Source organism: Aythya marila (genome assembly GCF_965140915.1).
Source record: "Aythya marila genome assembly, chromosome: 11".
Taxonomy (NCBI): domain Eukaryota; kingdom Metazoa; phylum Chordata; class Aves; order Anseriformes; family Anatidae; genus Aythya; species Aythya marila.
In genome coordinates this window covers 21,635,027-21,653,574 of record NC_139052.1, presented here as the reverse complement: position 1 = coordinate 21,653,574, position 18,548 = coordinate 21,635,027, and the positions used below count along the sequence as shown (strand labels likewise).

Below are 18,548 nucleotides of genomic sequence, written 5' to 3'. Positions count from 1 at the left end.
GGCACCTCCGGGCCGCGGGGGGGCGCTGGGGGCTGCGCCCGGCCCGGCCCCGGCCCCGCCCCCCTCCCCTCCCCTCCCGTCACGTGACGCGGGCGGCGGCGTCCGGGTTCCCCGGGCGATCGGCGGTGACGTCACAGCGCGGCCGGAGCGGCCATGGAGGAGGCGGTGAGGGGGGGACGGGGACGGGACAGGGACGGGAGGGGAGCGGGGACGGGGACGGGAACGGACAGGACGGGACGGGACGGGAGGGGAGGGGACCGGGACCGGGACCGGGACTGGGGACGGGATCGGGATGAATTTGGGGCAGGACGGGACGGGACAGGACCGGGACGGGAACGGGACGGGACGGGGCGGAATGGGAACGGACGGGACGGAAGGGGACGGGACGGGACGGGACCGGGATCGGGATCGGGATCGGGATCGGGATCGGGCTGGATTCGGGACGGGCCGGGGCCGGGGCCGGGATCGGGATCCGGATCGGGATCGGGGACGTGGACGGGACCGGGATCGGGATCGGACTGGATTCGGGGCGGCACCGGGCGGGCCGGGCCGGGCGGGGCCGGGCTCGGGCCGTGTCGGGGGAGCGGTGCCGGTCGCGGCCCCGTGCCCTGGTGCCAGGCGCTGCCGTGGCAGGTGTCCGCGGGGCGGCTGCGGGCGGAGGGCAACGCGCTGTTCCAGGCCGGGCAGCACCGCGCCGCCCTGGCCGCCTACACGCGGGCGCTGAGCCTCGACTGCAGCGGGCCCGAGCGCGCCGTGCTGCACCGCAACCGAGCCGCCTGCCACCTCAAACTGGTGCGTGGGGACGGGACGGGACGGGGTGGGATGGGGTGGGACGGGACGGGATGGGCTGGGACGGGACGGGATGGGCTGGGCCGTGCTGGGCTGCCCTGGGCCGTCCCGGGCCATCCTGTGCTGCCGGCTGGGCCGGGCAGGGCTGGGCACCCTGCACAGCCGGCTGGGTGCCCGCACAGCGCCGCCAGCCCCCGGGCCAGGCACTGATCCCTCCTCTCGCCCCTTCCCCTGCCCCCAGCCCCCGGCTGTCTCTGTCCCATCTCCCCACGGGGCCGCTGTCCCCAGCCGGGGCATGCAGCCACCCCGGGTCTGCCCACCAGCCTTTGATTTCCAGTCACAAACCATGCCTGGAGCAGGGGAAAGCACCGAGAGCCTCAGGGGCTCAGAGGGGCAGGGAGCACCGCCACAGCGGGCACACGGAGAGCACGGGGCCTTAGAGCTCCTTGGAGACCCCCCGAGGGCTGTGCTCTGGGAAGGGCAGGGCACACAACCTCTGGTCCCCAGCTCCCAGTGACACTGTTTCCCCCCCCAGCCTCCCCCAGCTATTTCCCTGCTCTTCTCTCAGCGCTGGGTGCAGCAGGCGGGGTGAATGCAGCCTGCACGGACGGTGTGCCAGGTGCCCCCTTCTCACCCGCTCTCTCCCTGCAGGAGGACTATGCCGAGGCGGAGGCTGATGCGTCTAAAGGTACTGCCAGGGGTAGCCGGCAGGGACTGGCCGCTGTGTGCCACCTGCCAAGGCAGCCCGGGGCACGCCAGGGGCTTTGCGATCGCTCCCTTGCTCTCCTGCAGCCATTGAAGCCGACGGCCGGGACACGAAGGCGCTGTTCCGCCGAAGCCAGGCGCTGCAGAAGCTGGGCCGCTTGGACCAGGCTATCAGCGACCTGCAGAGGTGCATCAGCCTGGAGCCCAAGAACAAGGCCTTCCAGGAGGCCTTGCGCGCCCTGGGGAGCAGCATGCACGAGAAGGTGAGGGGGAAGGTGCTGTGGGGCGGCTGCTGCTGTGCATCCCTGCGGGTGCGGTGGGTGAAGGGGGAGCAAGGGCTGAGCTGCTCTTTCTGGTCTGTCTCAGATGAAGACCATGTCCTGCACGGACTCAAAGGTGGAGCAGATGTTCCAGATCTTGCTGGATCCTGAAGAAAAAGATGCCGACAAGAAGCAGAAGGTCTGAGCTCCAGGGAACGGGGGGCAACATGACTTGGGTGTTGGGCAAGGAGTGGAGGAATCATGCCTAGGTCGGCACTGCTGGCTGCGCTGTGCTGTCCTGGGAGCCCAGGCTTCCTGCCAGCAGAACACGCTCCCTGGAGACTGGGAGCGGGGCTGGGTGCCTGTGGCTGCCCCGTGGGCTCCCACATGAGGTTCGCTGTGTGCAGGGAGTCTGTTCTGGAGGGCGGGTGACCCAAACGTGCCTCTCTTCTCCCAGGCGGCGCAGAACCTGATTGTGCTGGCACGAGAGGAGGCTGGAGCAGAGAAAATCTTCCAAAGCGATGGTGTGCGGCTGCTGACGCAGCTGCTTGACACGGCCAAGGCTGACTTGATGCTGGCAGCCCTGCGCACCCTGGTGGGGCTGTGCTCCGGGCACCGCTCCCGGGTAGGTGCCGCGGGAGCTCGGTCCTCCTGCGTGTGGGGACCACGGGGACATCTGTGCTGGGCAGGCTCTGAAGTACGGTGGGCTGGGGAGCACCGATGGCCTTTGCCTGTGTTGTGCTGTAGCCCTGCAGCTGAACAGCAGAGCTCTAAGCTGTCACCTGCCAGGCCTGAGCTGTGAGAGCCTTGTTGTGGAGGGGAACAGCTCTCAGAAGATGCTGGGGAGTGCCGGGTTTTCCCCCAAAGTCCCCAGCAGGCGCCTGTGCTTGTACCTGCAGACCATGGCCATCCTGGCGGAGCTGGGGGCCCCGCGCCTCTCAGCAGTGCTGGGTGTGGAGCACGAGCAGGTTTCCCTGGCTGCCTGCAACCTTCTGCACGTCATGTTCGATTCCCTGAGGGAGGGACTGCAGAAGGACTTCCGTGGCAAGGAGGACGCGGTGGTGCTGGGTGAGTGGCTGCTGCCCCAGCTGGTGTGGGGAGGCGCTGAGCTGTGGTGGGTTCTGCTGCTCCCTGCCTCTGGGCCTGGATTTACACGGGCTTGAGCTGGGGGTCAGGATCCCCCGATCCCAGCAGCTCCTGCTGGCCTTACTGTGATGGGGTGAGGGCTGTGTGCAGGGCACTGACCGCTGGCCCTGTCTCCCCTGGAAGATTCCTCCAAGGACCTGAAACTGCTGATCAAGGACCTCCTGGAGCTGCTGCCTCTGGAAGGGGCCTCTGCGCACGGCCGTGACAACGCCCTCAACCTGCTCATCAAGGTGGTGCCCAGGAAGTCGCCGAAGGAGACCAACAACAGCATGAGCCTCTGGGTGATCGACCAGGGTGAGTGAAACAGCCTGCAGCATCCCGCTGGGCCGTCACACCCCTCTGCCTGGGGCGACGCGTGCCTTGGCTCTGCAGGACCGAGGTGCCTGCGCGTCCCATTTTGCTCCTCGCTGGGTGCCTGAGCTCTGTGTCCTCCTAGGCCTGAAGAAGATTCTGGAGGTGGGCAGCACAGTGTGCGGAGCCCCGGGCAGCCTGCCCGTGACAGAGAACACCCGGATGAGCGCTTCGGTCCTACTGAGCAAGCTTTACGAGGACCTGAAGTGCGACGCTGAGAGGGAGAACTTCCACCACTTGTGCGAGGACTACGTGAGGTGAGCCCGGGGCAGAGGAGGGCTCCGTCCTGTGCAGCCAGGAGCATTCTGCTGCTGTCCCTGCCTCCGCTGGGAGTGGCAGCACCCTGTTCCCAGGCTTCTTGCTTTTAGTGGTAAAAGCCAAGTGCAGAGCAGCAGGGACCTGCCATGCCGCTGGTCCGGCAGGGCAGCACGGCGTGAGGCTGGTGGGGATCAGCCTTATCCCTCCTGGCCTTCTTCCCCTGCAGGAGCTGGTTTGAGGGGCACGAGCTGGCCGGGAAGCTGCGGGCCATACAGACGGTGTCGTGCCTGCTGCAGGGCCCCTCAGACGCTGGGAACAGGGTGCTGGAGCTGGAGGGGATCATGGACAGCGTGCTGTCCCTCTGCGCCTCCGTCTGCGAGGCCCACCAGCTGGTGGCGGTGGAGGCGCTGATCCACGCTGCTGACAAGGCCAAGCGCGCGTCCTTCATCACGGCCAACGGCGTCAGCCTGCTCAAGGAGATCTACAAGCACAGCGAGAGGGACAGCATCCGCATCCGGGCGCTGGTGGTGAGCGCGGCAGGGCAGGAGGAGCACCAGTGCGTGGGGCTGGGGGGCTGCGGCGGCCCGTGGTGCCATCCTGTCCCCGCTGGGGGGCTGCCACGGGGGCTCTGCGGCCTCCAGCCCTGACGCTCTGCTCCTCACAGGGGCTCTGCAAGCTGGGGTCTGCCGGAGGCACTGACTTCAGCATGAAGCAGTTTGCTGAGGGCTCCACGATGAAGTTAGCCAAGCAGTGCCGCAAGTGAGTGCCGAGGACGGCGGGGTGCGCTGGGGGCAGGAGCCCTGCAGGGAGGGCTCACGGGGCCGTCTCGCAGGTGGCTGTGCAATGAGGCGATCGACGCGGGCACGCGGCGCTGGGCTGTGGAGGGCCTGGCCTACCTCACTTTTGATGCAGATGTCAAGGAGGAGTTCGTGGAGGACAAGGCAGCGATGCAGGCCATGTTCCAGCTGGCCAAGGTGGGCGCTGAGCGCCGTGGGGGGAACGTGCCCGAGTGCCCCTCCTGATGGAGGGGGTTGGGGCTCCTCCTGCGGGGCTGTGGCTGGGGTGTGCACAGGGCTCTGGTGGTGCTGAGCGGGCTCAAGCCCTGCTCTGTGCTGTGTCACGGGTGCGACAAGCGTCCCATTTCCCCTGCAGTCGGAGGACAGGAGCGTGCTCTATGCAGTTGCCTCCACGCTGGTGAACTGCACCAACAGCTACGACCACGAGGAGCCAGACCCCCAGATGCTGGAGCTGGCCAAGTACGCCAAGCAGCACATTCCAGAGCAGCACCCCAAGGTGAGGGGGGGAATGATCGCAGGAGCTGTGGGGAGCCTTGGCCCCACGGGACAGCGGGGGGCTGGGACAGAGCCTGGCCAGGGACGGGGAGTCCGGAGATACCATTCTGGTGCCTTTGGGGTGATGGCCTCGGGGCTGGGCAGCAGGAGGCGGTGGCAGGTCGGGTGCTGGCTCTGACTGGAGCGGTGCCCCTGCCCGGGACAGGACAAGCCGGACTTTGTGAAGCGGCGGGTGCGCAAGCTGCTGACGGCTGGCGTGGTGTCAGCCCTGGCCTGCATGGTGAAGAGCGAGAACCCGGCACTCACCAACTCCTGCCGGGAGCTGATCTCCAGGTACAGGGGGCAGGGGCAGGGGTGTGGGAGCTGCCCTCTGAGGCTGCTGGCACCCTCCTGCAAACTTAGTGCCTGTGGTGAGCCCGGGCTTCTAGGAGCAGGGGGGTGTCTGGCACAGCCTGGGCCCGCTGCTGGTATCGGGGTGGCACTGGCAGCCACCACAGCAGGTTCCAGACTCCGTCTGCTCCTGCCCTGTCTGCAGGGTGTTCCTGGCCCTCGTGGCGGAGGCAGAGGACCGAGGCGGTGTGGTTGCACAGGGAGGAGGCAAGGTGAGGTGGTGGGTGCCGCGGTGCCCCCAGCCCGTTCCATGGGGAGGGCTGGGGCTGTGACCAGCTGTGGGACAGGCTGATGCATCTCCATCTGCAGGCTCTCATCCCGCTGTCCCTGGAGGGCACTGAGGTGGGACAGACCAAGGCGGCTCAGGCCCTGGCGAAGATCACCATCACCTCCAACCCAGAGATGGCGTTTCCTGGGGAGCGGGTCAGTGTCACCACCGAGGGGCAGGCTGCCACGCTGCGCAGGGCGTGGAGGGGACAGCCGGGGGTTGCAGGGGTCAGAGAGGGCTGTGGGGGGGCCTCGACGCTCCTTCTGTGCCCGAATTGCTGCAGCCAGGCACGTCTGCTCTGGGGAGGCGTCGGGCTGAGCAGCACAGGGAGGGCTGCGGGGCAGGGGCTGCCATGGTCGCTGGGAGCCGGCTTTGGCTCCTCGTTTCCCCTTGCGGCAGGGCTTGGCAGCCCAGGAGATGGAGGCCTGAGGGGTGGCAATCTGAGTTTGACCTTCCTCGGGAAGGAGGCAAAAGCCCCTGGTGGTTTCCCCAATGGCCTGATTGTCCAGGCCTGGCCACAAGGAGGTTTTGCCTTTCTGCTAGGTCTAGAGTCCCTGCCCCCAGGTTTGAGCCCTGCACTGCTCTTTCCACAGATCTACGAGGTGGTGCGGCCCCTGGTCAGCCTTCTGCACCTCCAGCGCACAGGCCTGGAGAACTTTGAGGGGCTGATGGCGTTAACCAACCTGGCTGGCATCAGCGAGAGGCTGCGGTAGGGGCAGTGGGGCCAAGGCCCAGCTCTTCTAGGCGGGGGGTGAGGGGGACCCAGGTCCAGATGGGTGCTGCCCTGGCCAAAAGTGGTGCGGGGGTAGCACCAAGGGGCAAGGAGTGCTCACCCCTGGCCTGCTGCAGGCAGAAGATCCTGAAGGAGAAGGCTGTGCCCATGATCGAGGGCTACATGTTTGAGGAGCACGAGCTGATCCGGCTGGCTGCCACCGAGTGCATGTGCAACATGGCCATGAGCAAGGAGGTGAGGGCCGTGCCGCGCTGAGCCAGCGGCTGCTTGCCCTGGGCTGCTGGCCACCTCCCTCCCTGCTGCCTGCAGGTGCAGGAGCTGTTCCTGGCCGAGGACAGCGACCGGCTGAAGCTGATGGTCCTGTACAGCGGGGAGGAGGATGAGAAGCTGCGGCGGGCAGCCTCGGGGACCCTGGCCATGCTGACCGCGCTGCATCCCCCCATCTGCAAGAGGATCCCGCAGGTGGTGAGTACCCAGGGCAGGGGCAGCCTCATGTGCCCCTCACCCCGCGTGCTGGGGCTGGCTGTGGGCTGGGGGCCCGCTGCCATACGGCACCCAGGGGTGCGGTGCTGTGGCTGCCCACGGTGCTGAGCGCCCCGCTCTGCCCGCAGACGGTGCACTGGCTGGAGATCCTGCAGGCGCTGCTGCTCAGCCCCAGCACGGAGCTGCAGCACCGCGGGGCCGTGGTGGTGATGAACATGATGGCGGCCGAGCGCGGCGTGGCGGAGCAGCTCATCGCCAGCGAGATGCTGGAGATCCTCTCGGTGCTGGCCAAGGACCGCGACAAGCCGCGCGTGGCGCAGGCGGCGCAGGAGGCGCTGGCGCAGGCGGTGTCTTACGGCCTCATCAAGCCCGGCCCCGGCCAGGACTGAGCCCGGGCCCGGGCCCTGCCCTGCACACGCTGCTCCGGGCTTGCGCTCACCGCACGCACCGCGCCGCACCGGGACCGACCGGGGGCCGCCCGCTGGGACCGGGCCGGGCCCCCCCCCGCCCGCTGCCGCCGCGTCCCGGGGTGAGGGGGGGGAGGACGGGGCCCAGCGCCACCTCCGCCACTGCCAGTGCCTTAACGGGGGCGGCACCGGGGGCACCGCGCTGAAGCTGCTCCTGGGCGGCGGCGCCGCCTCCGCGTCTGTCTGCGGCTGCCCGACGGGGGGGGGCCCGGTGCTGCCCCTCCCATCCCCGCCCCGTCCTCCCCGCCCCGCCATGGCGGCCCCGCGCCGCTCCTGGCTCGTGTTCGGCTTCAGCGCCGAGGAGGCGGCGGGGGAGCCGTCGCCGGGCCCGGGGCCGCGCCGCCTGGAGCCGGGCCCCGAGGGGATCGAGGGGATCCGCCGCGTGTGGCCCGCCTGGAGCTACGCCGTGCTGGACACCGGTGAGCGGCCCCCCGGGGCGGCCGGCACGGGGATGCTGCCGGGCCACCCCGGGCCCCCTCCCGGCCCCGGAGCCCCCCGGAGCCCCGGCGGGCGCTGAGCCGCTGCTCCCGCAGGCGCGGGGCTGGAGGTGCTCGGCGCGGGGCTGCGGCGGCGGCTGCCGGCGGGGTGCGCGGAGGCGCTGCCGTCCGAGACGCACGTCCTGCTGCTGCGGCGGGGACGGGGACGGGGACGGGGACCGGGGGCGGCGGCCGAGGCCTGGCCGCGGGCGGCGGCGCTGCGGGGGGAGCTGCGGGGAGCCCCCGCCTGGCGCCGGGCCCTGCCGCCGGGCCCCCGCCGCCCCCCGCTGCCGCTGCTGCCCGGCGGCTTCGCGGTGCCCCGGCCGCCCTTCTTCTGCGAGCTGCCCCCGGCCCCGCCGCTCCGCGCCCTGGCGCTGGGCCACGAGCACGTCCTGGCGCTCGGGGCCAACGGCGAGGTCTACGGCTGGGGCGGCGGCAGGTGAGCGCCGGGGGGGGGTCTGGGGGCCGGGGGGGTCGCGCCGGTGGCCGGGGTGCAGGTGAGGGGTGCTGGTGGTGGTGGGGGGGCCCGCAGCTGGTAGCATGCAGGTGGAGGCAGGGTTCAGGGCTCCGGTGTCGCCAGCACGCTAAAAAGGTGCCGCACTGCGTGGGCAGCCAGCCGAGCGAGCAGCACGCACACCCGCCAGCACTTCAAGGGCTGTTCTTCATGCTGCTGCACATAAATACTGTGCTACAAGTAACTCTCGAGTCTTGGTTCTTGATTACGTGCAACTGGTCCTGAGCAGCAGCCCTGCGAGCTGCCCCCTGCCCCCCGTGCTGCTCGGGCTCGGGGCAGAGGCTGTCCCGGTCCCTTCCCTCGTGCCCCCTGTCAGGGCTGGCAGTGGGGAGGCACCTGGGGGTGCAGCAGGGACAGAGGCACTCGGGTTCTGGCCTGGCCCTCTCTGCTCAGTGTTCCTAGGCCGTGCCTTCAGGCCTCAGGTGCAGTGGGGACCAGTGGGTTGTCTGCAATATTTTTCCCTGTTGGTACTGGCTTTGCTATTTGTACCCAAGTCTGGCGTTTCCCATACTATTACCTGGGCAGGCTCAGCCTGGTGTGTTGTTGCTGATGCTGTGACATCAGCCTGGTGCCACCGGCCTTACAGGACTCCCTGAAAGTCCCTGCGGGCACTGGTCTCACCCTGTCTGTGCGGGGTTTGCCACAGGCAGCACCTGGGTCTGTCCCCATTGAGTCCAACCACATGGGTGGCCTCGGGGTCACGCTGCCAGCCCCGTGCTTGGTGAATGTGTCTGGGTACGGCCGTGCGCCCCCAGCCCCGAGCAGACGTTACCAGCACAGCTGTGGGGTCGGGGTGTCGGTGGGCGATCTGCCCTGACCATGTTAATTGCCAATTACAGATAGTTACAGGGCAGAAGGGGTAAGTTAGCGATCTCCTTGCTGCTTACGTGAAACAAAGCCAACAAAGATTAAAGCAGAGCTGTGCAAACTGGAGTGTCTTCCTCCCTCGGTATTGCCGATGTGCTCGGGTGCATTTTGTTTCCCAGCCTCAGGTCGCTGGTGTTTGGGGGCTGTTGTCACGGCCGGCGGGTTGTCATAGCAAACAGCATTAGATCAGCCCTTACATTTACAGATATTGCCATATTGCCATCGTTCTTGCCTTCTTTCTTTACCTTTAAAGGAAAGGTTTACACACCTCACTTGCTGTCATGTATTTCAGGATTAACTTTTTGCAGACACTAAATGCCATGGTTAAGCTTTGGTTACTAGAAAAGTATGAGATGCCTCTCGTACTTCTTTGTGCCTCTTCCTTCAGCGTTAGGGCTCTGCTGAATAATGCCGTAGCTGTTAGTCACGGGGCCCTCCAGCCTTCAGGGACGCTTGCTTAAAGCAGCCCTCAGCTCCCCAGCAGTTTTCCCCTTTCCCTGCTGGTGCTAACCCCGCTGTGCCAGCACCTGCAGCCTTGCAGGTTAAGTTCCTGACATGCAAATCAGCTCAGACATAAATGACACAGCAGGGGCACGTTCGTTATGTCACAGTTGTGCCATGCGTCGTTCCCTTGCGCGTAGTTACTGCACCATGCAGCCCCCCAGTCCCGGCTGTGTACCACCAGCAGCCGTGCCCCGGCCTCCCAGTGCCGGCTGTGGCCCTCGCGCTGCCGCACAGCCGGGGGGCAGCAGGAGCCCGGGGGGCGTCGGGGCTGCAGGCACCGGGTGCGGGAGGTGCCCGTCTGTCTGCCCGCGTACGTCTCCCCACAGGCACGGGCAGCTCGGCCACGGGGGCCTGGAGTCGGAGCAGCAGCCGCGGCTGGTGGAAGCCCTGGCCGGCGTGCCAATGCGGGCGGTGGCGGCGGGCGGGTGGCACTCGGCCAGCATCAGCGGTGAGGGGCTGGGGGTGGGGGGTGGCCGTGCTGGCAGCGCGGGGCTGGCTGCCCCATATGGTCCCGGGCAGGGCCAGTGCTGGTGCCTGGTACCCTCGAGCACTCGGCCGCTGCCGCGGGGTCCGAGCTGTGCCCTGACCAGGGCCGCCCCATGCGTGCTTGCAGAGGGGGGGGACCTCTACATGTGGGGCTGGAACGAATCGGGCCAGCTGGCGCTGCCCTCCAAGGTGGTGGCAGAGGAGCAGGACCAGGATGAGGACGCAGACACAGGTGAGGATGCTGCTGGGTGCAGCGAGGCCATGCCCAGCCCCTGGGATGGCGCGGCCAGGGCTGAGCGCCGCTGTTCTCAGGGGCTGCGGAGCCGCGGCCCCCCCGGGAGCAGCCGGGCGCCGCCTTCATTTCCATCCAGGCGTTCCCGGCCCTGCTGGACCTGCCCCAGGACGTGGAGGTTGGTGCCGTCAGCTGCGGGTCCCGGCACACAGCTGCAGTCACACGTGAGTGCCCGGTGGGTGGGGGAAGCAGCCCCGGTGCTGGGGGCGATGCCGGCTGATGGGCGCTGTCCTGGTTGCAGGAGATGGCGAGCTCTACACCTGGGGCTGGGGTAAGCAAGGCTTCTGCTCCGTGATGGCCCGGTGTGACCTGCTGGTTGCCTTGCCGCTTTGATTGCTGGCTGTTAATGCTTTATTTGGACTGCTCCCCTTCCATCCCTGCCCAGGGGATGAAATCCCTCCTGTGGGCCCCGTCACACAGCTGCTGTGTCTGCAGGTAAATACGGGCAGCTGGGCCATGGGGACAACACCAGCTCTGACCGGCCCCGGCGCGTGGAGCACCTGGTGGCAGAGGGGCTGCGGGCCCAGGAGGTGGTGTGCGGGCCCTGGAACACCTACGTGTGCGTGCTGGAGCAGTGAGGGGCACGAGGCTGTCCCACAACCATCGCTGTGTGCATGGAGCAAAGGAAGACAGAGGAAAGCTCTGCTCCTGCCCCACGGAGCAGCCCTCGGCCCTTGGAGGTCGGGCAGAGGCTGGGCAGACACCGTGGGTGGGTTCCCCCCCCCAGGACCACAGCTCAGGCTGAGGAGCTGTGCTGCTGCCTCAGGCAGCTGGGGTTGCATTAGTGATAAAGACAGAACAGGACTACATGGATTTATTAAATCTCTTTTTGTAACAGCTGCGGTAGTGCTTCGCGTTGCGTACACATACAGGTGCCCAGCTGCTCCAGCCCCTATGGGCACAGGCAAGAAGGCAGGGGCTGAAGAGCCAGGCCCAGCCCTCTCCCCCTCCCAGCCTCCAGGGTGATGCTGGAGGAGCCTTCGGTCACCCCAACAACCACACAAACAGCAGGGCTATATACATGGATACGCATTATTCCCATAAACAGTATATACAGAGTTACAGAGCAAGGGAACAGAACCTGGGGAATAAATAACAGCAAGTGGGGGAGTGTAGTGACAACAAGGTGCAAATTAGTTCTGATCAGGGACAGACACACATACAGAGCTTCATTAACAAAAGGTGCAAACGGGCCCCCACCAGCACGTCGTACCGCCAAGCCATGCGCTGTTCTGCCCAGGAGCAGCGGGCGAGAAAGGGCAGGCAGGCGATGGGGTGCACGTGCAGGGGGACAGGCAGCCCCTCACCAGGGGCTCGGGGATGGGCAAAGGGGAATCGGCCACCTGAGGGCTCCAGGGGGCAGCTGCAGTGCCCAGCGTGGGGGAGTAAAACCCTCAGGCACAAGCCCAGGCTGCAGCAGTCCGCGGGGGCCAAGGGAGGCTGCTTAGAGGAACCTCAGCTAAAGCAAGCCCTAGCTAAAGCATGGCTGCTGTGCTGTTAAGGAAGAGCTGGGTAGATAATACCTACAGATATATGGAAGGTTAAAAAAAAAAAAGCCTTTGGTAAGAGGCACCAAGGCCAGCTCTCTGCACTAGGTCCTGTCTGTCCCAGAGCACACCCGGCAAGGCAGAGCCCTGCCACCTCACCCCACTGCCCAGCCAGGCTCCTGCAGAAGCCACCACCCGCTGCTACGCTACCCCAAGTTTGTTCTCAGTCTTTAATCACAAACAGTCACAAGAATTCCCCAAATAAAAGCAAAAATGTTAGAAGTGTCCTTTTCCTTCCCCTGCCCTCGCAGGCAGAGGGGGGGGGGCGGCCAGACTAATGCTGGGCCCTAGCTAAAAGCCAAGCCGAGGGCAGGGCCTGCCCCGGGCCTGGGCGCTGCGGGAGCGCTCCCCCGGGGCAGGGACTCACTGCGGCTGCGCAGGGCCAGAGCCGGGGGCAGCGCCTCAGCAGTAGGCGGTGGTGGTGGTGGAGTTGAGCACGCGGGAGCTGGTGTCACACCTGGAAGCCTTTGAAAGTTCGCGCTGTGGACACAAGAAGCAGGAGACGGGGGGTGAGGGCCGGGGGCCGCAGGCGGTGCTGGTGCTCCGGGGCAGCGGCTTTAGGCCACGCTGTGCCCCTGCTGGGCAGAGACAGCAGCCGACACCCCCCCTGCTTCAGGACAGGGCAGGAAGGCAGCTCTCGGCAGCTGGGAAAGATCCCTGAGGCTCCCAGGAGCAAGAGCCCTGGGCCTGGAGCCTCATCCCTCCCTCCTGCAGCTGGCAGCTCGCCGCCTGTCCTGGGAAGCGCTTCCAGATCAGCGGGACAGCGAGGGAGCAGGCTGGCAGGGCAGGAGCACAGGCAGGCTGCAAGCCTATGTGCAAGCAGTGCAGGAAGGGAGCGCTGCCTCTGCCCAGCACAGCAGGGTGCAGCCAGCACCCTGCCTCCCTCCCTCCCTCCCCAGGGGCTGCCACAGGCACAGGATCAGGGCCTGATGAGGAACCCCCAGCGCTGGCTCTGTTCCCAGCAGGAAGGGATGCTCCTGGGCATCAGGAGAAGCTAAAGCCTGGGCTCAGTGAGGGCTAAGGGAAGGGCAGAGGCCTCCAGCCAGCAAAGCTCCATCCACCAGCAAAGACCAACCCCCCCCCCCAGCACCCACCTCCCCCAGGGAGCTCCCCAGCTCCACTCCCCCAGCTCGGCTCAGGCCAGCAGGAGGTGGGACAAGGCAGGGTCCCTCGGGAGGCTGAGCTCAGGGGCACAGCAAGCCAGTCAAGGCGAGCATGCAGGGGCTGAGGCCATGCAGGCAGTGGGAAAAGGACCCGGGGGCAAGCAGGACCCTCCCGCCTCTCTCCCAGCAACCAGGTTAGGACAGCGACAGAGCGCTGCTGCTGCCAGCTGCCCGCGCCCAGGAAACACCGCATCAAACCCCGGGGCTCAGCGCTCGGCTCAGGCAGCTGGGGACAGGCCCAGCTCCAGAGAGCAGCCACGCCACTGGAGCAGGGCTGTGCCGGGAGGCCTGGCACAGGGACACACCGCAGGCAGGGCCTGGCTCCTGCACGGGCTCGGGGGCTGCCCTGGGCAGCAGAACTCCTCTCGTCTCCATCTGTTCCCCCCGGGGCTGCTCAGGGCCACGCAGGATGCGAGCGGTGCTTGGCCTCAGCCCCCCAACCTCAGCGCTGAGTTCCTGCCGTGCAGCCCCCACCCGGTGCCGGGGGCGCTGGCAGGAGCAGGCGCTCTGTGCGGCGGGGGCCGCGGGGCTGTGGGAGGGGGCGCAGGCCCCGCGCGGCCGGGGGGAGGCAGGTTTAGAAGAGGTGAATTACCGCAAACTCAGAATAGGTGCTGGCAACAGAACTAACGCTGTAGTTACGCTGGGCAGGGGCTGTGGGGGTGCACCCACCGCTCAGGGTGGTTCCGTTCAGCTGCGACACGTTCTCCTTGTTCTGCTCCCTGTGTCCTGGCCGGGGGGGCTTCAAAGCCACGCGGCTGGGGGTCCGAGCCTGACCAAACTGCTGGAATGGAAGACAGGAGGCATGACCCGAGGGGGCTGGAAGCCTGTGCTAGCCTTGCTGCTCTGCAGTACTGGAGGAACACCAACCTCCAGCAACCCTTCGTGGTCTGGGGCCCAATTCTGACCCAGGACACATAGGTCAGGTAATGAAGACCACCCCCCCCCCCCAAGCTTCAGGCTTGGCCCAGACACCCACCAGAAATCTGGGCTAGGGGGAGTCTTCCTGAATGCTGCCCACCCTCCTTTTCCCCCAGGCTGTGCTGGCCCCACAGAGATCCCACCAGCCGTGCAGCTGCCCAGCTGGGGCTAGGACCAACGAGCAGCCTGTATGCCCCTGGAGCCTGGCAGGGGAGGCAGGTGAAGCAGCGTGGCACGGCAGGGCTCCCCAGCCCCCCTGCAGGTAGGGACGCCCCAGAAGGGCCCTCACCTTCCCTCCGGAGGGCGGCAGCCGGGAGGTCGGTGAGTGGTAGAGAGTTGCCCCAAAGGCCGAACGAACAGTGCTGTTGGGGGTGGCGCTGGAGATGGAAGTGGTGTTGAGCTGGGGGAAAGCAGAGCACGAGGTGAGGGGGGAGGAAGCCGGGGCTGTGCCACACCAGGAAAGCCACCGTGGAAGCACCAGCTGCACGGGGCCCTCCAGCTCCGGGGCACCCCAACAAGTCCCACCGCCCCCATGGAGAGACGTGCCCGCAGTCTGGCCCCATTCCTGCTTCCCTTACACTGCTGCAACACCCCTGAGCCCTTCTGGCACCTTTGAGAGAATGAACCCAGAGGTGGGGCTCTGAGCACCACACGCACTACGTCGTGCCAGCACTCAAGTGCCGGCAGGGTCCCAGCCTCGCACTCTGCCCGGTGTGGACAGTTTACCTTCCTTACTTTGCCAGGCGTGTGTGGGGTGAGCACGCGACGCTTGACGGGTGTCCGCGGGGTGCTCCCGTACATCATCTCTGCCTCGATCTGGCGGCTTTTCTTCAGGTGCTGCGTGAGAGAGCTGCGCTCACCACCCCGAGCAGAGGAGCAGCGGGGAGCTGGCTGCTCCGCTCTGGGTCACTGCCCAGTGCCAGGGCAAAGGCAGGCTTCTGCTGGTGGGCAGCAGCCCTGCAGCCAGAAGCAGGTACTTCGGGGGAGATTTACAGGTAGCCAGAGCCAAGCCAGAGTCCTGGTGCAGCTGAGGCCAAGAAAAATGCTCAGCACACAGACACCAGCAGCAGCAGACACCAGTTTTGGTAAGGAAGGTGACCACGTACAGAGCCAGCAGGAAGAGAAGACCCCCGTCTCCCTAGGGAGCTGCCAGCAGCAGATGGGGAGCCTGGGGCTGGGGCAATTCTCGCCCCCTGAGCGGGGCTGGGCCACCAACAGCCTGGAGCCAGAAGAGGCTCCTCGAGGCCAGGAGAGCACATTCAGCTCTGCACTCACCCGCTCCTGCTTCTCCTTCTCTTTCTCCATGCGGTACAGCTGCCACTGCTCCGCCACATACTCCATGAACTGCTGCCCCTTCACCAGGAAAGCGTCCTCATGCTCCTGCTCCCAGGCCTGGACCCTGCTCTCCAGCTCCTCCTGCAGCTGATGGGGACACACGGGCAGTGTCAGGAGGCTGCCCCCTGAGATACTCCTTGCTGGCTCTAAGTGCTCCACTTCTCCTTGGTCACTGCTACATGTGCCTACCCAGAACTGCAGCTCCTTCTCCTCCCTCCAGGTCTGAACCTACCTTGGAAAGCATCTTCTGCAGCTTTGCTCGCTGCTTCTCTTCTTTCAGCAGGCTCCCCCCCCGGTTGGCAAAGCGGTTGGGGTCGGTTGTTTTCCTCTAGCATAGAAAAAGGAGGTGAGGAGAGAGGCAGGCACGGAGCCCAGCCTCACTGCACAGTGCTCCCTGCAGCACAGCCCCGCACAGCACAGCCAGCTCTTCACCATAAGTTGTCCTGGTGCTCTGACACAGCGCCCCATCCCCTCACCAAGCTCCTAGGGCTCCCCCCCACCTCCCCGCTCCCTCAAGGACACTGCACACCAGAGCAGAGGCCTACAGCGCCCAGAGACCTGCCCGAGCAATACCTCCAGCTCCAGGAACAGCTTCCAGTTCTCCTCCCATTTCTGGACGGCCTCAAACAGCTCCTTGTGTGTTTCATAGTAGTTCTTCATCCTCCCCACCTCAGCATCGTGGAGCTGGAGCAGGGTCTCTGTGTAGTCCTCTGGAGAGATACAACAGCGCGTTCAGGAGGCAGGCAGGGACCCGGCACCACATCCAGCAGCACTTCCCTGCAGCCGGTCTGCTGGCAGGCAGCCTGCAGCTCCCCCAGGGGAGTCTGAGAGCCAGCACCCACCATCATAATAGGGGCTGAAGCCTTCTCTCTGCTCCTGGCTGTAGAAGCATTTATCCCAGTACTCAGCTAGCTCCACCCGGATTGCCTGGATCACAGACTTCATGTTCTGCAGCTTCAGCTCCTCCAGACGGTCCACTTCTAGCTGCAGCTGCCGTGAGACCAGAGCACAGGCTCAGAAGGCAGCAAGAGCAGAACTGGATTCATGTTCTGTGTAAGCTGAGTTCTAACGAGCCAGTCACCAGCCCCAGCTCCCAGCTCCTCCACCTGCGAGGGCAGGCTTTGGCTCACAGCACAGACTGCTGGAAGCTGCCCCTGCACTCCGGCTGAGCAAACGCACGTGCAACCCAGAGCTGCTGCTCCCCTGCCCTCCCCCCTCCAGAGACAGCAGGACGGTCCTTAGGTCCTTACAGCTTTCCTGGTTTTGGCTCTGGATCCGGTCATGTGCACTGCGAAGGACTCCCTCTCCTCCTCAGGAACCTGCAGCCTGTCCCAAAGCGCAGTGATCCTGGATCGCAGCTCCACGCACACGGCCTCGTTCAGGGACCGCCGGGCCTCCAGCTGCAGCAGGGAGAGCGGGGTCAGCACCAGAACGGCCCGATGCTAACCAGGCAGGCTGTTGGCCCTGCTGCAGCCAGCAGAGCAGCCCGTTCATCCTCCTACATCTCCATGCAAGAGCTCCTAGCAGGAGGTTCTAACACAACGCGGTTACTGAGCGCAGAGCAGCCACGCTCTGTGTCACGCTGCCAGGCAGCCTCCACAGCCCCAGCAAGGCTGCCTCGAGGTGCCAACGTACCTGCTGCAGCAGGTTCTGGAGGGCAGCAATGTTGTCTGTGGACAAGCAGAAGGCTTCCTCGTCCTCACACACCACCTCCCGCTCAAAGCTCGTGTCCGGGGTGTGGTCCAGCTCCTCCATGCAGAGGATGACTTGCCGCTTGATACTGACAAACTGCTCCCGCCTTCGCTCCTGCAGGTGACGAGCCCCGTGAGAAGCCCGTGGGCACCGTCCCCACCCCCCCAGGGAGACCTCGCCCGCCCCCCGCTCACCTTCTCGGCGCTCAGGGAGGCCAAGTGGCGCCGGTAGCGGTCCAGCTCCTCCAGGCTGGGCACGGCGTTGCTGTCGATGCCAAACGGGGACACGCAGAGGATGTCGCACAGGTCTTGGTCTTGTTCTTGCAGAGCTTTCAGCTCCTGCTGCCTGTCCCTCTTCTGCTTTAACATCACTTGCACGCGGGTGCGTAAATCCTTCTCCATCTGCAGGATGGTGCTTTCCTCCTCTGCCTAGGACAGACCAGAAAACCACTCTCCTCCACAGCTCTTGCAGTCCTGACTCACACCCAGGGCTCCTTAAGCATAAAGCGAGGGACACAGCCCCCAGCTCTGAGCAAAGTTCCCCAGGGAGGTGCAAACGCAGCAGCAAGGCTCAAAACACGGTGCTGCGAGGCACCGGGCCCTCTCACAGCCACCTCCCAGCACCGGGGCTGCAGGGACCCACCCAGCCTTTGGCCCCACCGAGCTTTTCGGAGTTTTGGGTGCGCCTGCATGGGGAGCCCACGCCCCGTCAGGACCCCGGGCCGAGCCCCGTCAGAGCCCCGCGGTGCCCACCTCGAAGGGGTCGAGGCGCAGCTCCCGGCACAGCGCGTCCAGCTCCTTGCGGCACAGGGCGATGCTCTTCAGGAGCCGCTCCTTCAGGCTCTCCTCCTCCGCCACCATCATGTCCAGCAGGCCCTGCGCCGGGCACGGGCACCGTCAGAGGCGGCCACCGGGATGGGGGGGGGGGGGGGACAGGAGGGGCGGCCCGGGGGCTCACCTTGATGTGCTTCTTCACCACGTCGGTGCGCTCCAGGCGCTGCTCCTCGGGGATGCCGATCTCCTCCCAGATGTCCCGCAGCGCCGCCAGCGCGCGGTTCAGGCACGACACGGCCTCGGCCGCCAGCACCTCGCTGCGGGCACCGGCACGGCCCCGGCACGGCGTCAGCGGGGGCACCGGGACCGGGACCGGCACCACGGCCACCGCCCGGCCCCTCCCGCCGCGCCCCCCGGTCCCGGTCCCGGTCTCCGCCCCGCCGCCCGCCGCCCCCCGGTCCCCTTGTCCCGGTCCCCTTGTCCCGGTCCCGGTCCCTCCCGCCGCGGTCCCGGTGCCGCCGCCCCCACCTCTTCCTCATGGCCGCTCTCCGCCCGCCGCCCGCCGGTGCCGGGATTCAAACTGGCAGCCGGCGGCGCTGATTGGCCGCAGCCCCGCGGCCGCGTCACGCCGAGCCCCGCCCTCAACCGCCGCCCGGCCCCGCCCCAAGCCGGCCGCCGACCAATAGCGGCGAGAAGCCGCCGCGGCCGCCAACCAATCGCGAGCCGGATCGGCTCCGTCCGCTCTCGCGGGACCCCGCCCCCCCCCAGGGAGGAGGCTCCGCGGCCGCCACGTGACCCCTCCCGGCGGCGCTCCCGACTCCGGGCGGCGCCCCGGCGTC

At 66.7% G+C, this 18,548-nt stretch overlaps 3 protein-coding genes across 10 annotated transcripts; 2 read left to right on the top strand and 1 right to left on the bottom strand.

The window, feature by feature from the left end:
- The first annotated feature begins 95 nt into the window (after nucleotides 1–95).
- On the top strand, nucleotides 96–7,370 carry UNC45A (unc-45 myosin chaperone A). Its single transcript, XM_082769465.1, has 20 exons — nucleotides 96–165; nucleotides 634–792; nucleotides 1,441–1,477; nucleotides 1,582–1,757; nucleotides 1,861–1,953; nucleotides 2,212–2,379; nucleotides 2,654–2,822; nucleotides 3,024–3,194; nucleotides 3,337–3,508; nucleotides 3,736–4,036; nucleotides 4,174–4,268; nucleotides 4,342–4,483; nucleotides 4,662–4,802; nucleotides 5,007–5,134; nucleotides 5,337–5,403; nucleotides 5,501–5,614; nucleotides 6,053–6,168; nucleotides 6,309–6,426; nucleotides 6,502–6,657; nucleotides 6,804–7,370. Exons 1-20 carry the CDS (start codon nucleotides 154–156, stop codon nucleotides 7,062–7,064), a joined length of 2,796 nt encoding a protein of 931 aa, XP_082625591.1. The 5' UTR covers nucleotides 96–153; the 3' UTR covers nucleotides 7,065–7,370.
- Nucleotides 7,371–7,386: 16 nt separating this feature from the next.
- On the top strand, nucleotides 7,387–11,118 carry RCCD1 (RCC1 domain containing 1). Of its 2 annotated transcripts, XM_082769474.1 has the most exons (7): nucleotides 7,387–7,561; nucleotides 7,676–8,057; nucleotides 9,830–9,951; nucleotides 10,117–10,221; nucleotides 10,302–10,445; nucleotides 10,523–10,552; nucleotides 10,717–11,118. In XM_082769474.1, exons 1-7 carry the CDS (start codon nucleotides 7,396–7,398, stop codon nucleotides 10,857–10,859), a joined length of 1,092 nt encoding a protein of 363 aa, XP_082625600.1. In that variant the 5' UTR covers nucleotides 7,387–7,395; the 3' UTR covers nucleotides 10,860–11,118. The 2 variants fall into 2 exon arrangements, with proteins under 2 accessions (XP_082625600.1, XP_082625601.1); XM_082769475.1 differs by lacking the exon at nucleotides 10,523–10,552.
- A 146-nt stretch (nucleotides 11,119–11,264) lies between these two features.
- PRC1 (protein regulator of cytokinesis 1) lies at nucleotides 11,265–18,315 on the bottom strand. 7 transcript variants are annotated; one of them, XM_082769467.1, is made up of 14 exons: nucleotides 18,238–18,315; nucleotides 17,894–18,026; nucleotides 17,689–17,811; nucleotides 17,131–17,364; nucleotides 16,880–17,050; nucleotides 16,495–16,644; nucleotides 16,087–16,234; nucleotides 15,818–15,954; nucleotides 15,477–15,572; nucleotides 15,185–15,331; nucleotides 14,636–14,746; nucleotides 14,199–14,309; nucleotides 13,584–13,772; nucleotides 11,265–12,308 (listed from the first exon to the last, which is right to left on the bottom strand). In XM_082769467.1, the coding sequence occupies exons 1-14, from the start codon at nucleotides 18,246–18,248 to the stop codon at nucleotides 12,231–12,233; spliced, it is 1,839 nt and encodes a 612-aa protein (XP_082625593.1). In that variant the 5' UTR covers nucleotides 18,249–18,315; the 3' UTR covers nucleotides 11,265–12,230. The 7 variants fall into 7 exon arrangements, with proteins under 7 accessions (XP_082625593.1, XP_082625597.1, XP_082625598.1 ...); XM_082769471.1 differs by having other exon boundaries at nucleotides 13,620–13,772; XM_082769472.1 differs by having other exon boundaries at nucleotides 13,661–13,772.
- Nucleotides 18,316–18,548: the final 233 nt, after the last annotated feature.

What these genes read in the sequence shown, in the direction of transcription:
- UNC45A (XM_082769465.1), top strand. An exon ending in GGAGGCTGATGCGTCTAAAG is followed by an intron (nt 1,478 to 1,581) that starts GTACTGCCAGGG and finishes GCTCTCCTGCAG; the next exon opens with CCATTGAAGCCGACGGCCGG. An exon ending in TTCCAGAGCAGCACCCCAAG is followed by an intron (nt 4,803 to 5,006) that starts GTGAGGGGGGGA and finishes TGCCCGGGACAG; the next exon opens with GACAAGCCGGACTTTGTGAA.
- RCCD1 (XM_082769474.1), top strand. Translation starts at nt 7,396, where the DNA reads ATGGCGGCCCCGCGCCGCTCCTGGCTCGTGTTCGGCTTCAGCGCCGAG. An exon ending in GCACTCGGCCAGCATCAGCG is followed by an intron (nt 9,952 to 10,116) that starts GTGAGGGGCTGG and finishes GCGTGCTTGCAG; the next exon opens with AGGGGGGGGACCTCTACATG. An exon ending in GCACACAGCTGCAGTCACAC is followed by an intron (nt 10,446 to 10,522) that starts GTGAGTGCCCGG and finishes TCCTGGTTGCAG; the next exon opens with GAGATGGCGAGCTCTACACC.
- PRC1 (XM_082769467.1), bottom strand. An exon ending in CCTCCCTGAGCGCCGAGAAG is followed by an intron (nt 17,051 to 17,130) that starts GTGAGCGGGGGG and finishes CGTCACCTGCAG; the next exon opens with GAGCGAAGGCGGGAGCAGTT. An exon ending in GCACCTATTCTGAGTTTGCG is followed by an intron (nt 12,309 to 13,583) that starts GTAATTCACCTC and finishes TTGTGTCCACAG; the next exon opens with CGCGAACTTTCAAAGGCTTC.